This window comes from Heteronotia binoei, chromosome 7 (assembly GCF_032191835.1).
Source record: "Heteronotia binoei isolate CCM8104 ecotype False Entrance Well chromosome 7, APGP_CSIRO_Hbin_v1, whole genome shotgun sequence".
In the NCBI taxonomy this organism is placed as follows: domain Eukaryota; kingdom Metazoa; phylum Chordata; class Lepidosauria; order Squamata; family Gekkonidae; genus Heteronotia; species Heteronotia binoei.
The window spans coordinates 12,959,987-12,973,525 of NC_083229.1; the positions used below are offsets into that span (position 1 = coordinate 12,959,987).

Genomic DNA, 13,539 nt, shown 5'->3' on the forward strand with positions numbered 1-13,539 from the left:
GGTCCGATCCAACATGGCTTCTCCTATGTTCTTATGGGACAACAGAGTGTTGGACTGGATGGGCCACTGGTCTGATCCAACATGGTTTCTCTTATGTTCTTATGTGATACAGAGTGTTGGACTGGATGGGCCACTGGCCTGATCCAACATGGCTTCTCTTATGTTCTTATGTGACACAGAGTGTTGGACTGGATGGGCCACTGGCCTGATCCAACATGGCTTCTCTTATGTTCTTATGTGACACAGAGTGTTGGATTAGATGGGCCATTGGCCCGATCCAACATGGCTTCTCCTATGTTCTGGCTCTGCCGGTGGACCTCCTGAAGGCACCTGGCTTTTAGCCACTGTGTGACATAGATTGTTGGACTAGATGGGCCATTGGCCTGATTCAACATGCCTTCTGTTACATTGTTGTGTTTTTATGGGGTAGGATCCACCCTAGTGTATTCTCCTTTACTCAAATGTCATGTGTGTAAGCTACTATCTAATCAGTTGTTGTTGGGGGGTTTTAAAATCAATTTGATGGCACAGAACAATGTTGTGCACCACTGTGAATCTCCATTACATTCGCAAAATTGGAAGTATTGGGTCTGATTGAGGGATTTTAACCAGGAGTTCTAATTGCTCCGTACAGCTTTATTCCTCTTCAAACATTCTCTGAAGGATAAGCTTCATGCCCCCCCTGGGCTGTTTCTTCTTCCTTCTCCCAACGAGGAAATAAATCAGCGGATTAACACTGCTGTTGAGCGAGGCACATAACAATCCGTACCGCATAGAAGTGGAAAGAGGTTCTTGGGTCAAACTAGAGAGCAAATAAATGGCATTCAGCGGGAAAGCAAAGATGAGGAAAAAGAGGAGAGTGACAAAGATGGCCGTTAAAAGCTTCCCTCGCCGCCGCTGTTGTGGTTTTAGAAATATTTTGAAGAACAGGGTCAGAGCGGAGATGATCATGAATGGGACGCAAAGCAGGGCATTGACAAAAAACTGGAAGAACATGAGGCGCTCATTCCTTTCCGGGTTTCTAATCTGGAGAATCAGAAAGTGAATGGCATTAAGCAGGAAGACGAGGACCCAGATGACGGCACACACCGTGGTGGACAAGTGAGCCGGTCGGTGGACTTGATGCCACAATGGGAAGAGGACACACACACAACGGTCAATGCTGATGGCGGTTAGCAGAAACTGGCCAGTGCTGTACATGAATATAATGAGCTCCTCGTAGATGGGCGTTGAAGTGAAATTTCCCACAGCAAAAAATATCACCATCGAGAAGAGGACTCCGATGTCAGCCACAGCCAAGTTCAGGATGTAGATGGTGAAAGAATTCCTCTTGATGCGGAAGCCGAGAAGCCAGATGACAATGACATTCCCCAGAAATCCAAAAACATTGACAAAAATAAGAAAGACGAAGAAAATCCTTTGTTCAACGTACTCATAAATTTGAGTGTAATACAACTCATCATCTTCTTGCCCTACAGTCATTGGGGTGTGATTGGTCAGGCTGAAATTGGTCGCCATGCTTTGTATCTGCTGTTAGAAGTCTCTTCTGCCTATGGAGGCGCTCCTGCTAGGATAAAAGACACAGAGTGAGGGGAAGTCAGTTCCTGCAGCAAAGATGAATTAATGATGCAGCCAGGAATCAACTCTGCATTGGCCTGGTCCATGTTATCATTTTGAAAACCCATTACCCACACGGGGAACTTTCGACGGAATGACTAATGATGTTTTTTTTTAAGAAAATTCCATGGAAGGCTAATCAAACAATGAACATATGAAGCTGCCTTATACTGAATCAGACCCTCGGTCCATCAAAGTCAGTATTGTCTACTCAGACTGGCAGCGGCTCTCCAGGGTCTCAAGCTGAGGTTTTTCACACCTATTTGCCTGGACCCTTTTTAGTTGGAGATGCCGGGGATTGAACATGGGACCTTCTGCTTACCAAGCAGATGCTCTGCCACTGAGCCACTGTCCCTCCCCTAATAATAATAATAATAATAGATATTAGTCTAATAAAAAAGATACACTATACCTGGAGACATACTGGAGAGCCAGTTTGGTGTAGTGGTTAAGTGTGCGGACTCTTATCTGGGAGACTTGGGTTTGATTCACCGTAGCTGCTCCTCCGAGATGGGCGGACTCTTATCTGGGAGAACCTGGTTTGATTCCCCACTCCTCCGCTTCCACCTGCTGGAATGGCCTTGGGTCAGCCATAGCTCTGGCAGAGGTTGTCATTGAAAGAGCAGCTGCTGTGAGAGCCCTCTCTAGCCCCACCCACCTCACAGGGTGTCTGTTGTGGGGGAGGAAGGTAAAGGAGATTGTAAGCCGCTCTGAGACTCTTCGGAGTGGAGGGCGGGATATAAATCCAATATCTTATCTTTTTTATCAATTCCCCACTCCTCCACTTGCACCTGCTAGCATGGCCTTGGGTCAGCCATGGCTCTGGCAGAGGTTGTCCTTGAAAGGGCAGCTGCTGTGAGAGCCCTCTCCAGCCCCACCCACCTCACAGGGTGTCTGTTGTGGGGGAGGAAGGTAAAGGAGATTGTGAGCCGCTCTGAGACTCTTCGGAGTGGAGGGCGGGATATAAATCCAATATCTTCATCTACCTCACAGGGTGTCTGTTGTGGGGGAGGAAGGGAAAGGAGATTGAGCCGCTCTGAGACTCTTTGGAGTGGAGGGCGGGATATAAATCCAATATCTTCATCTACTTCACAGGGTGTCTGTTGTTGGGGGGCGGGAAGGAAAAGGAGATTGTGAGCCGCTCTGAGACTCTTCGGAGTGGAGGGCGGGATATAAATCCAATATCTTCATCTACCTCACAGGGTGTCTGTTGTGAGGGAGGAAGGTAAAGGAGATTGTGAGCCGCTCTGAGACTCTTCGGAGTGGAGGGCGGGATATAAACCCAATATCTTCATCTACCTCACAGGGTGTCTGTTGTGAGGGAGGAAGGTAAAGGAGATTGTGAGCCGCTCTGAGACTCTTCGGAGTGGAGGGCGGGATATAAACCCAATATCTTCATCTACCTCACAGGGTGTCTGTTGTGAGGGAGGAAGGTAAAGGAGATTGTGAGCCGCTCTGAGACTCTTCGGAGTGGAGGGCGGGATATAAATCCAATATCTTCATCTACCTCACAGGGTGTCTGTCGTGAGGGAGGAAGGTAAAGGAGATTGTGAGCTGCCCTGAGACTCTTCGGAGTGGAGGGCGGGTTATCTTCATCTACCTCACAGGGTGTCTGTAGTGGGGGAGGAAGGTAAAGGAGATTGTGAGCCGCTCTGAGACTCTTCGGAGTGGAGGGCGGGATATAAATCCAATATCTTCATCTACCTCACAGGGTGTCTGTCGTGAGGGAGGAAGGTAAAGGAGATTGTGAGCTGCCCTGAGACTCTTCGGAGTGGAGGGCGGGTTATCTTCATCTACCTCACAGGGTGTCTGTTGTGGGGGAGGAAGGTAAAGGAGATTGTGAGCCGCTCTGAGACTCTTCGGAGTGGAGGGCGGGATATAAATCCAATATCTTCTTCTTCTTCATCATCTTCTTCGTCTTCTACTCAATTTCATTAAAATGCTTCATTCTAAACTGTCAGCTGTCTTGTTAGTGGCATGTCCCTTGCGTTTTTTTTTTTTTTTAAATGGACCACAACAGACTCCTGTAGTGCAAAATGAGCTGTCATTTGGGTGTAGGGATGCCAATCCCTAGGTGGGGGCAGGGGATCCCCTGGTTGGGAGGCCCTCTTCCCACTTCAGGGTCATCACAAAGTGTGTGAGGGAGGGAATTGTCTGTGAGGCATTCCATTATTCCCTATGGAGACTGATTCTCACGAGATATAATGGAGAATTGATCTGTTGGCATCTGGGGCTCTGGGAGGTGTTTTTTGAGATAGCGGCACTAAATTCACAGCATAGCATCCAGTGCCACTCCCCAAAGCACCCTCCTAGTTTCAAAAAGTTTGGACCAGGGGGTCCAATTCTATGAGCCCCTAAAGCAGGTGCCCCTATCCTTCCAAATGGAGGGGAGGCATTTAAAAGGTGTGCGGTCCTTTTAAAAGTGATGGCCAGAACTCCCTTTTGGAGTTCAATGATGCTTGTCACAACCTCGCTCCTGGCTCCACCCCCAAAGTCTCTTGGCTCCACCCACAAAGCCCCCAGATATTTCTTGAATTGGACTTGGCAACACTATTTGGGGGCAATTTGAAGCCACTCTGATCCCCAAAACTACCTATCTATTGGAAAAGCTGGTCCCACATTTGTTCAGTTGTTTCTTATTCTTGTTCAAGGTATAAACTTTCCTGCACAGGCATATTTCTTCAGCACCTACAGGTGCCGCTGGTCTCAAACTTTGTCCTGCTGCTTTCGACCAACATGCCTACCCACCCGAACCTATGTGGAAAGGAAACTAAGTTTGAGTCTATCTCGGCAGTGCAATCAGCTGCCTAGGAAATGGTGAGCTCTCCCACACTGGCTATCTTAGACCAGCAACTGGACAAACCCTTGAAAGGGACATTTTAGACTGATCCTGCATTGAGCAAGAGGCTGGCCTAGAGGTCTGTATGGCCCCTTCCGACTCCACGATTTTCTGATTCTAAGATTTAATGGGCATTTTGTCCTGTTTAAGTTGCAGTGGCATGATTCATATGGTCTTCTGGTGATCTAGAATTGCCAAGTCCTCTTCGTCTCGGAGCGGGGGACTTTTGTATGTGCGCAAAGCAAGCGCATGATGCAATGATGTCACCCGAAAGTGACATCAATCTGCTGGTGATGCCACGTGCGGCTGCTCTAGGCATTTCTGGGGAAACTCTATGATTTTCCTGGATGCTGTAGCCATTTGAAGAAGAAGATATTGGATTTATATCCCGCCCTCCACTCCGAAGAGTCTCAGAGCGGCTCACAATCTCCTTTACCTTCCTCCCCCACAACAGACACCCTGTGAGGTGGGTGGGGCTGGAGAGGGCTCTCACAGCAGCTGCCCTTTCAAGGACAACCTCTGCCAGAGCTATGGCTGACCCAAGGCCATGCTAGCAGGTGCAAGTGGAGGAGTGGGGAATCAAACCCGGTTCTCCCAGATAAGAGTCTGCATGCTTAACCACTATACCAAACTGGTACCATAGAATTTTCCTTCCCAAATGGCTAGAATGTCCAGGAAAATGGTGGCGTTTTTCTGGAAACGCTTAGAGCAGCAACTGTGCACCGTCGCCTGTGCGATGACATCACTTCTGGGTGATGTCATCATGCCGGCGACATATGGGGAGTTTCCCCCTGCTGGTCCAATGTGGACCGGCAGGTTGGGAGCCTCCCAGGCGGTGATCTGACTGCCATGAGCACTGGAAATCTCTGGGTAGGTGATTGACCATTGGAGACACTGTTGCTGCTCAGAAGTCTGAAACTGGAGGAAGATAAAAGAGGTCAAGGGATAGTAGAAGGGAATAACCAGAGCAGATCCTGGTGGGCATGTTGAGGTTTCACATAGGGTTGCCAACCTCCAGACAGGCTAAGCAATACAGGAGAATCACGGACAGGAGAAAAAACATACTCCACAATACCACGATTAAACAAAATTGCCATGTTTTTGCAAATTATTATATACTATTTATAAAGCTTGAATCTTCTCGCATCTCACAATTTATGTTCCTAATCAAAAACCACACAAAAGTGCCACAATTATTAAATAAAGCAGGAGTCAAGTTTCACCTTTAAGACCAACCAAGTTTTATTGAAAACCTAAGCTTTTGTACGCTCTTTAAGCACACTTCATCAGATGAGGGGATCAGGTATTGTTTCCTGATCCCCTTGTCTGATGAAGTGTGCTTGGAGAGCACACGAAAGCTTACGTTCTCAATAAAATTTGGTTGGCCTTAAAGGTGCCACTTGATTCCTGCTTTGTTCAACTGCTTCAGACCAACATGGCTGCCCTCTTACAATTATTAAATGTTCAGTGTCCCAAAAAATTCTCTTAAAGTCCAAACTCCATACTTGAAAGACCAAAGCTGCTTGGACAAAAGTACTTGTAACCCCATAACTTCCATTTTTATTGGGTAGAGAGACTCCTTGTGCCCCTTCCAATGGAGACGCCACCTTCAGTAGAACTCCATTTCCAAAAAAACTTAAGAAGAAGAAGATATTGGATTTATATCCCACCCTCCACTCCGAAGAGCCTCAGAGCGGCTCACAATCTCCTTTACCTTCCTCCTCCACAACAAACACCCTGTGAGGTGGGTGGGGCTGGAGAGGGCTCTCACAGCAGCTGCCCTTTCAAGGACAATCTCTGCCAGAGCTATGGCTGACCCAAGGCCATTCCAGCAGCTGCAAGTGGAGGAGTGGGGAATCAAATTCGGTTCTCCCAGATAAGAGTCCGCACACTTAACCACTACACCAAACTGGCTCTCCATAAAACATGCTTAAAATGATAGCACTGATTGGTCTTAAAGGTGCTTTCTTTGTAGGAAGGAAGAGAGATGGAGAAGGAAGCAGATGACAGCCAGCTGATCAGCCTGATCCAGCCCCCAAACTTCATATTTGACGCCCCTGTTCTCAAGCTTCAGGCTAAACCAAGGTTGAGTCCAGTGGCACCTGTAAGACCAACAACGTTTTAATCAAACTCTAAGGGCGTTTTCACACTGACCTTAATCGGCAGCGACGCCCCTCTTCACCGCGCAGGATCTGCGCGGATTTCGCACCAATTGCTGCGGAGCACCAGGAAGAGCCGCAAAGTCCCGCGGCTTTTGAGGTGCAAATGTAAACCGCCAAAACCAGTTTACATTTGCGCCACAAAAGCCGTGGGACTTTGCGGCTCTTCCGGGTGCTCCGCAGCAATTGGTGCGAAATCCGCGCAGATCCTGCGCGGTGAAGAGGGGCGTCGCTGCCGATTAAGGTCAGTGCAAAAACGCCCAATGCTTTCATGTGCAAGCACGCTGGATTCAAACTATGTTTTGCTGCTTCAGACCAACGAGGCTAGCTACCTGAAGCTGCAGGCCAGATGTTCGAATTGATGGCATCACAACATTGTTTGGGCGTGTGGTTGTCGTTCCATCCTGGTGTCTCTCTCCTCCTTGAAAACCCTCTGGAGGATCGCCTTCATTCTCTCCTGAAAGGTGCCGCCGTTCTGTCTCCCAGCCAAGAAATAAATCAGTGGATTGATACTACTCTTTAGAGAGGTCCATAAGCCAACGTATATTGCGATATCGTCGGCAAACATGAAAAAAGAGACATACATCAGAATAACAAACAAGAGGAAGGAGAGAAGAACAAGCAAGATCGCTTTCAAAAGATTCCCACACCGACACCTTGGCGATTTCAAGCAGACTTTGATGAGCAGGGTCAGAGTGGAGATGATCACAAGTAAGACACAAATCAAATTCGTCAGAATGTGACCCAAAAGTAGTATAGTTTCGTAATCATCTGGTAACAAGTCCATTAATAACAAAAAAGAGGGCACTCCAACGAGGGCAAAAGAGAGAGCCCATGCGAAGGCGCACACGGTGGTGGACAATGCTGGTGACCGGTGGCGTCGGTACCAATTTGGGAAGAAGACAGACACCCATCTGTCAATGCTAATGGCTGTCAGGAGAAGCGGACAACTGCTGTACGTCGATAGGAAGAGACTAATCAAAAGGCTTCCAAGACCGGCAGGACATTCAAGATAGTCACCGAAAGATGGTGGGTTGAAACATAGATCTACTGGAAGCAGAAATGCGAGGGATCCAAAGTCAGCCACGGCCAAGTTCAGGATGTAGATGGCCAAAGGTTTTCTTTGAATATGGAAGCTAAGAAGCCTGATGAGATTCCCATTCCCCACCAGTCCAATTAGGGAGAAGAGAATAATGAAGACAGAAAGGATAACTCGATCGCCAATGAAACTGTATCGTAGCAGATCTTTTTCAGTAGCACTAAAGAACAAGGTCTTAAGGTCGAACCCATCCGCCACGGTCATCTTCAGCTTGTGTGTGTGCGTGGGGGGGGGGGGTAATTTCTGCGGGTCCTGGGCCGCCACTCCTGCGAGGACAAAAGAGGCAGTGGAGGAGGATTCAGTTCTTGCGGTGGAGCCGAACTAACAGTGTAGCTCCAAAAATGTCTACCTGGTAGGGTTGTCAGTGAGGGGTCCCCTGCCCCCAAGCTCCACCACCCTGCCGCTGATCAGCTGGGAAATTACTCAGGAAAAGAATGAGGCCCAGGTGATGTTGTAGCAACATGTCTACATCACTTCAGTCCAGGGCCGTAGCCAGGATTTTAAAAGTCAGGGGGCTTTTTCAAAAGTTGCGGGGGGCACCCTTTCCCATCCACTGCGGGCCTTGCCGCTTCTCAGAAGCTTTCTGGGGTAGGGGCCAAAACTGGAGGCGCTGGAAGCGGCTAAGTCAAGGGAGCCGACCTTAAAACTTGGGAGTCGAGAAGAGACTGCACCTTGCGTGCAAGCAGGGGGGTTCCTTCCATCTCCATCTCTCTCTCTCTCTCTCCCCTTTTTAGCCAGCAGCACCATCCATCCCCCTCTCCCCAGCCCATTCCACACAGCTCCCTCTGCCTCCCACTCCTCTGCCTCCCTCCTTTCCACCTGCTGTGTTTGCTGCTCCAGTGCACGGTGCCCTGCTCTGCTCTCCCTGCTCCGGCTGTCACTCACGACAAAAACAATGGCTGCACCCTGGAGGGCCCCCTGGGAGTCAGGGGGCCCAACCTTGAAGCCAGGGGGCAGTGCCTCCACAGGCCCCCCTGTGGCTACAGTCAGTTTGGTGTAGTGGTTAAGTGTATAGACTCTTATCTGGGAGAACCGGGTTTGATTCCCCACTCCTCCACTTGCACCTGCTAGAATGGCCTTGGGTCAGCCATAGCTCTCATAGACCTTCTTCCCCTGTAGTGGTTAAGTGTGTGGACTCTTATCTGGGAGAACTGGGTTGGATTCCCCACTCCTCCACTTGCACCTGCTGGAACGGCCTTGGGTCAGCCATAGCTCTCATAGACCTTCTTCCCCTGTAGTGGTTAAGTGTGCAGACTCTTATCTGGGAGAACCGGGTTTGATTCCCCACTCCTCCACTGGCACCTGCTGGAATGGCCTTGGGTCAGCCATAGCTCTCATAGACCTTCTTCCCCTGTAGTGGTTAAGTGTGCAGACTCTTATCTGGGAGAACTGGGTTTGATTCCCCACTCCTCCACTTGCAGGTGCTAGAGTGGCCTTGAGTCAGCCATAGCTCTCATAGACCTTCTTCTCCTGTAGTGGTTAAGTGCATGGACTCTTATCTGGGAGACTCGGGTTTGATTCCCCACTCCTCCACTTGCAGCTGCTGGAATGGCCTTGAGTAAGCCATAGCTCTGGCAAAGTTGTCCTTAAAAGGGCAGGTTTTATGAGATCTCTCAGCCCCCTCCTATCTCTCTCTTAGTCCCCTCCTAACTTCCTGACCGTTAGATCAATTCCTCAGTGGAACAGGCTTCTTCGGGAGGTGGTGGGCTCTCCTTCCTTGGAGGTCTTGAAACAGAGGCTAGATGGCCATCTGACAGCAATGAAGATCCTGTGACTTTAGGGGGAGGTGTTTGTGAGTTTCCTGCATTGTGCAGGGGGTTGGACTAGATGACCCTGGAGGTCCCTTCCAACTCTATGTTTCTATGATTCTAGGGTGTCTGTTGTGGGGGAGGAAGATAAAGGGGATTGTAAACTGCTCTGAGATTCAGAGGGAAGAGCTATAAATCTACAGTCTTCTTCTTCTTCCATGACCCAGAAGTGACATCATCACATGAGCAGTGATGGCAGGGCCAGCGTGTGAGAGTTGACGAACTAGGCAGTGGCCTAGGGCGCCGGCTTCCACAGGGCACCACCACCGCCATCCTCCCTCCCTCCCTGTGGCGCTGGACCCAGTGCTGCACTCCGTCCCCCCCCCCCAAAAAAAACTAGGCTGGTCCTTACCAGGCTCAATGGCTGTGCGTGGCTTCTAAGCGTTTGAAGCTGGGGACTCATTTGACCAACCTCGGAAGGACGGAAGGCTGAGTCAACCTCGAGCCAGCTATCTGAAAACCCAGCTTCTGCCCGGGATCGAACTCAGGTTGTGAGCAGAGCTTAGGACTGCAGTACTGCAGCTTTAACACTCTGCGCCACGGGGCTCCGAGCGGGGTATAAAGCCAACTCTTCTTTTTATAGCGATACATCTCTAAATCGTAGCAATCACTACAACAACCAAAACACCATATTTAAATATAGTAGGTCTACAGGATATATTTACATGCAGGGAAACATCACGGGCTTAAAAAGGAAAGCACACTTTAAAAAAACAAACAAAGATAAATTGGTTTTTTTCTGTATAGATCTAAAACTTACTGCTCTGGGGTGAGTCGAGTAGAAAGCTGTCCCGGTATCGTGTACCGGCTGGAAAGTGTTGTAGGGAAGTCTAAAAGTCGGCAGGACCAGCGATGTGCCTCGTCAAACTCAATGCAAATGGGATCGGAGATGGAACCCGGTCTTGGTCTTTCCTTAGTCTGTTGCCAGCATCATATGACAAAAACATAAAACTGTTCTCTAATCAGCTGTCCAGATAGCTATCAGTAGATTGATAATGCTGAGGCGCTGGCTGTGTAAAGAGTCTATATACGGAAAAGAAGCCCCCTCTTGAGAACAACAGACTGGGAATCGATCTGGAATGGAAATAAACCTGTTATTCTGTAACAACGTGATTCTTTTTAAAAATGTTATTTTGGTTCATAGGATCATAGAGTTGGAAGGGACCTCCAGGGCCATCTAGTCCAACCCCCTGCACAATGCAGGGAACTCACAAACACCTCCCCCTAAATTCACAGGATCTTCATCTTCATTGTCTGGAGAAGTGTATGTGTGTATATAAAAGTGTATATAGAAGTGTATATATAGAAGTGTGTATATAGAAGTGTATGTGTGTATATAGCCACAGTGTATGTGTGTATATAAAATTTTTTGCCACTGTGTGACACAGAGTGTTGGACTGGATGGGCCGTTGGCCTGATCCAACATGGCTTCTCTTATGTTCTTATGAAGTCCCCAATTTTTCTGCTCTCCGATGACTGAAAATGGCATCTGGAAGTCCCATAGGGCATCAGCAAGAATCAAAAGCAGTAACTTGAATGGCTCCCTTTTAGAATGTCGTGAAGGAAGAAAGCTGATTGGCACGGGACGGCTGTGGCTTTGTGAGAGAACCTTTGCTTTGCATGCAGAAGGTCCCAGGTTCAATCCCCGGCATTCCCAGATAAAAGAACCAGGCAGTCAATGCTCCCTCTAAACTGAGTTAGCGTGAGATGGCTCACAGATTTTTAGCCTTCAGCTCACACATTTTTGTCTTAGCTTAGGAAAAACGGCCCTAGAGCACATTTATGCAGTTTCTGCAGTAATTCACAACTTGAATGCCAGTAGCTCACAACTTTAATACTGATAGCTCACAGAGTGGAATTTTTGCTCACAAGACTCTGCAGCTTAGAGGGAACATTGCAGGCAGTAGGTGATGTGAAAGATGATGTGGGGAGGGACGGTGGCTCAGTTGTAGAGCATCTGCTTGGGAAGCAGAAGGTCCCAGGTTCAATCCCTGGCATCTCCAAAAAAGGGTCCCGGCAAATAGGTGTGAAAAACCTCAGCTGGAGACCCTGGAGAGCCGCTGCCAGTCTGAGAAGACAATATTGACTTTGATGGACCAAGGGTCTGATTCAGTATAAGACAGCTTCATATGTTCATATGTTCAAGATCTCTGCCTGAAACCCTGGAGAGCTGCTACCAGTCAGAGTGGACAATGCTCACCTTGATGGACTGATGGTCTGGTTCAGTATAGGTACTTATAAGCAGTGTTCCCTCAGAGATGAGTTAGCTTGAGCTAGCTCACAGTTTTTAAGCCTCCAGCTCACACATTTTTGTCTTAGCTCAGGAAATGGCCTCAGAGCACAGCAATTTATGTACGACTCGCAACTTGAATCTTGAGAATCTTGAGCGTCCCTTGGACTGCAAGAAGATCCAATCAGTCAGTCCTAAGGGGAATCAACCTAGACTGTTCCCTGGAAGGTCAGATGCTGAAGCTGAAGCTCAAAAACTTTGGCCACCCAATGAGAAAGGAGCACTCCCTGGAGAAGACTCTTGAGAGTCCCTTGGACTGCAAGAAGATCCAATCAGTCAGTCTTAAGGGAAATCAACCCAGACTGTTCCCTGGAAGGTCAGATGCTGAAGCTGAAGCTCAAATACTTTGGCAACCCAATGAGAAGGGAGCACTCCCTGGAGAAGATCCTGATGCTGGGAAAGACAGAAGGCAAAAGAAGAAGGGGACAGCAAAAGATGAGACGGCTGGACAGCGTTACTGATGTAACTAACACGAATTTGAGCAGACTTCGGAGGATGGTGGAAGACAGGAGGGCCTGGCGTGACTTTGTCCCTGGGGTCGCAAAGAGTCAGACTCGACTGTGTGACTGAACCACAACCACACAACTTGAATGCCAGTAGCTCACAACCTAAATACCAGTAGCTCACAAAGTAGAATTTTTGTTCACAAGGCTCTGCAGCTTCAAGGGAACATTGCTTATAAATGCACCATGGTATCCAAAACAGGGACGATCTCATCACGTTTCTTCCGCAATCTCATCTTGATAGAACTTTCGCCGTTATGTGATAAAAACTAGAGGCTGTCTTTACTGGGTAGAGAACAGGAAATGGACAGTAAGACACATGAAGGGAAGTAAGAAGAGAGGCTTTTGTTATCATTTTTATTTAGGTTGGCCAACCTCTGGGAAGGGAATGGAGATCTCCTGAAATTACAACTGACCTCCAGTTTCTCTGGAGAAAATGGCTGCCTTAGTGGATTCTGTGGTATTATACACCAAACCCTACCTTCTCCAGGCTCTGCTCCCAAATCTCCAGGAATCTCCCAACCTGGAGTTGGCAACCTTCGTGTGTTTATTTTATTCATGTATAATCTATAGGGTTGAGGGGAGATAGGGTCAAGATGGCTGAGGACACCCATTTGCTCAGGATGGAAAAAACCCAAATGAAATGTGAGAGGATTTCTTCAGATTTTTCTCCCTCTCCTAAAATGCTAGAACAGGAGGGCCTCTAATGAAGACGACAGGCAGTAGGTTCAGGATGGACAGAAGGAAATACAGCTTTATGCAGAGAGTGAATAAAAATGTGGGATTCGCTGCCAGAAGATGGAGGGATGGCCACAGGAACAAACAGTTTGAAAAGGGGCCTGGAGGCAACATCAGGGGAATGCCTCGTCATCATCTGCTCCCTGGTGTTCACCCTCCAGAGGGACTGGTTGGCCACTGTGTGAGACAGGATGCTGGACTAGGTGCACCACTGGTCTGATCCAGCAGGGTCCTTCTGATGTTCTAATGAAGGCCTTGGCTTCTATGCCCTGTTGTTGGCCTTCCAGAGGAACTGGTTGGCCACTGTGTGAGACAGGATGCTGGACTAGGTGGATCATGGGTCTGATCCAGCAGGGTCCTTCTTATGTTCCAATGAAGGCCTTGGCCTCTATGCCCTGTTGTTGGCCTTCCAGAGGAACTGGTTGGCCACTGTGTGAGACAAGATGCTGGACTAGGTGGACCACTGGTCTGATCCAGCAGAGTCCT

General features: G+C 48.5%; 2 protein-coding genes across 2 annotated transcripts; both read right to left on the minus strand.

Moving 5' to 3' along the window:
- Positions 1-636: 636 nt before the first annotated feature.
- On the minus strand, positions 637-1,518 carry LOC132574855 (proto-oncogene Mas-like). The gene has a single exon (XM_060243087.1). The coding sequence runs from the start codon at positions 1,516-1,518 to the stop codon at positions 637-639; it is 882 nt and encodes a 293-aa protein (XP_060099070.1).
- Positions 1,519-6,982: 5,464 nt separating this feature from the next.
- On the minus strand, positions 6,983-7,918 carry LOC132574856 (mas-related G-protein coupled receptor member H-like). Its single transcript, XM_060243088.1, has one exon. The coding sequence runs from the start codon at positions 7,916-7,918 to the stop codon at positions 6,983-6,985; it is 936 nt and encodes a 311-aa protein (XP_060099071.1).
- Positions 7,919-13,539: the final 5,621 nt, after the last annotated feature.

What these genes read in the sequence shown, in the direction of transcription:
- LOC132574855 (XM_060243087.1), bottom strand. Translation starts at nt 1,518, where the DNA reads ATGGCGACCAATTTCAGCCTGACCAATCACACCCCAATGACTGTAGGG.
- LOC132574856 (XM_060243088.1), bottom strand. Translation starts at nt 7,918, where the DNA reads ATGACCGTGGCGGATGGGTTCGACCTTAAGACCTTGTTCTTTAGTGCT.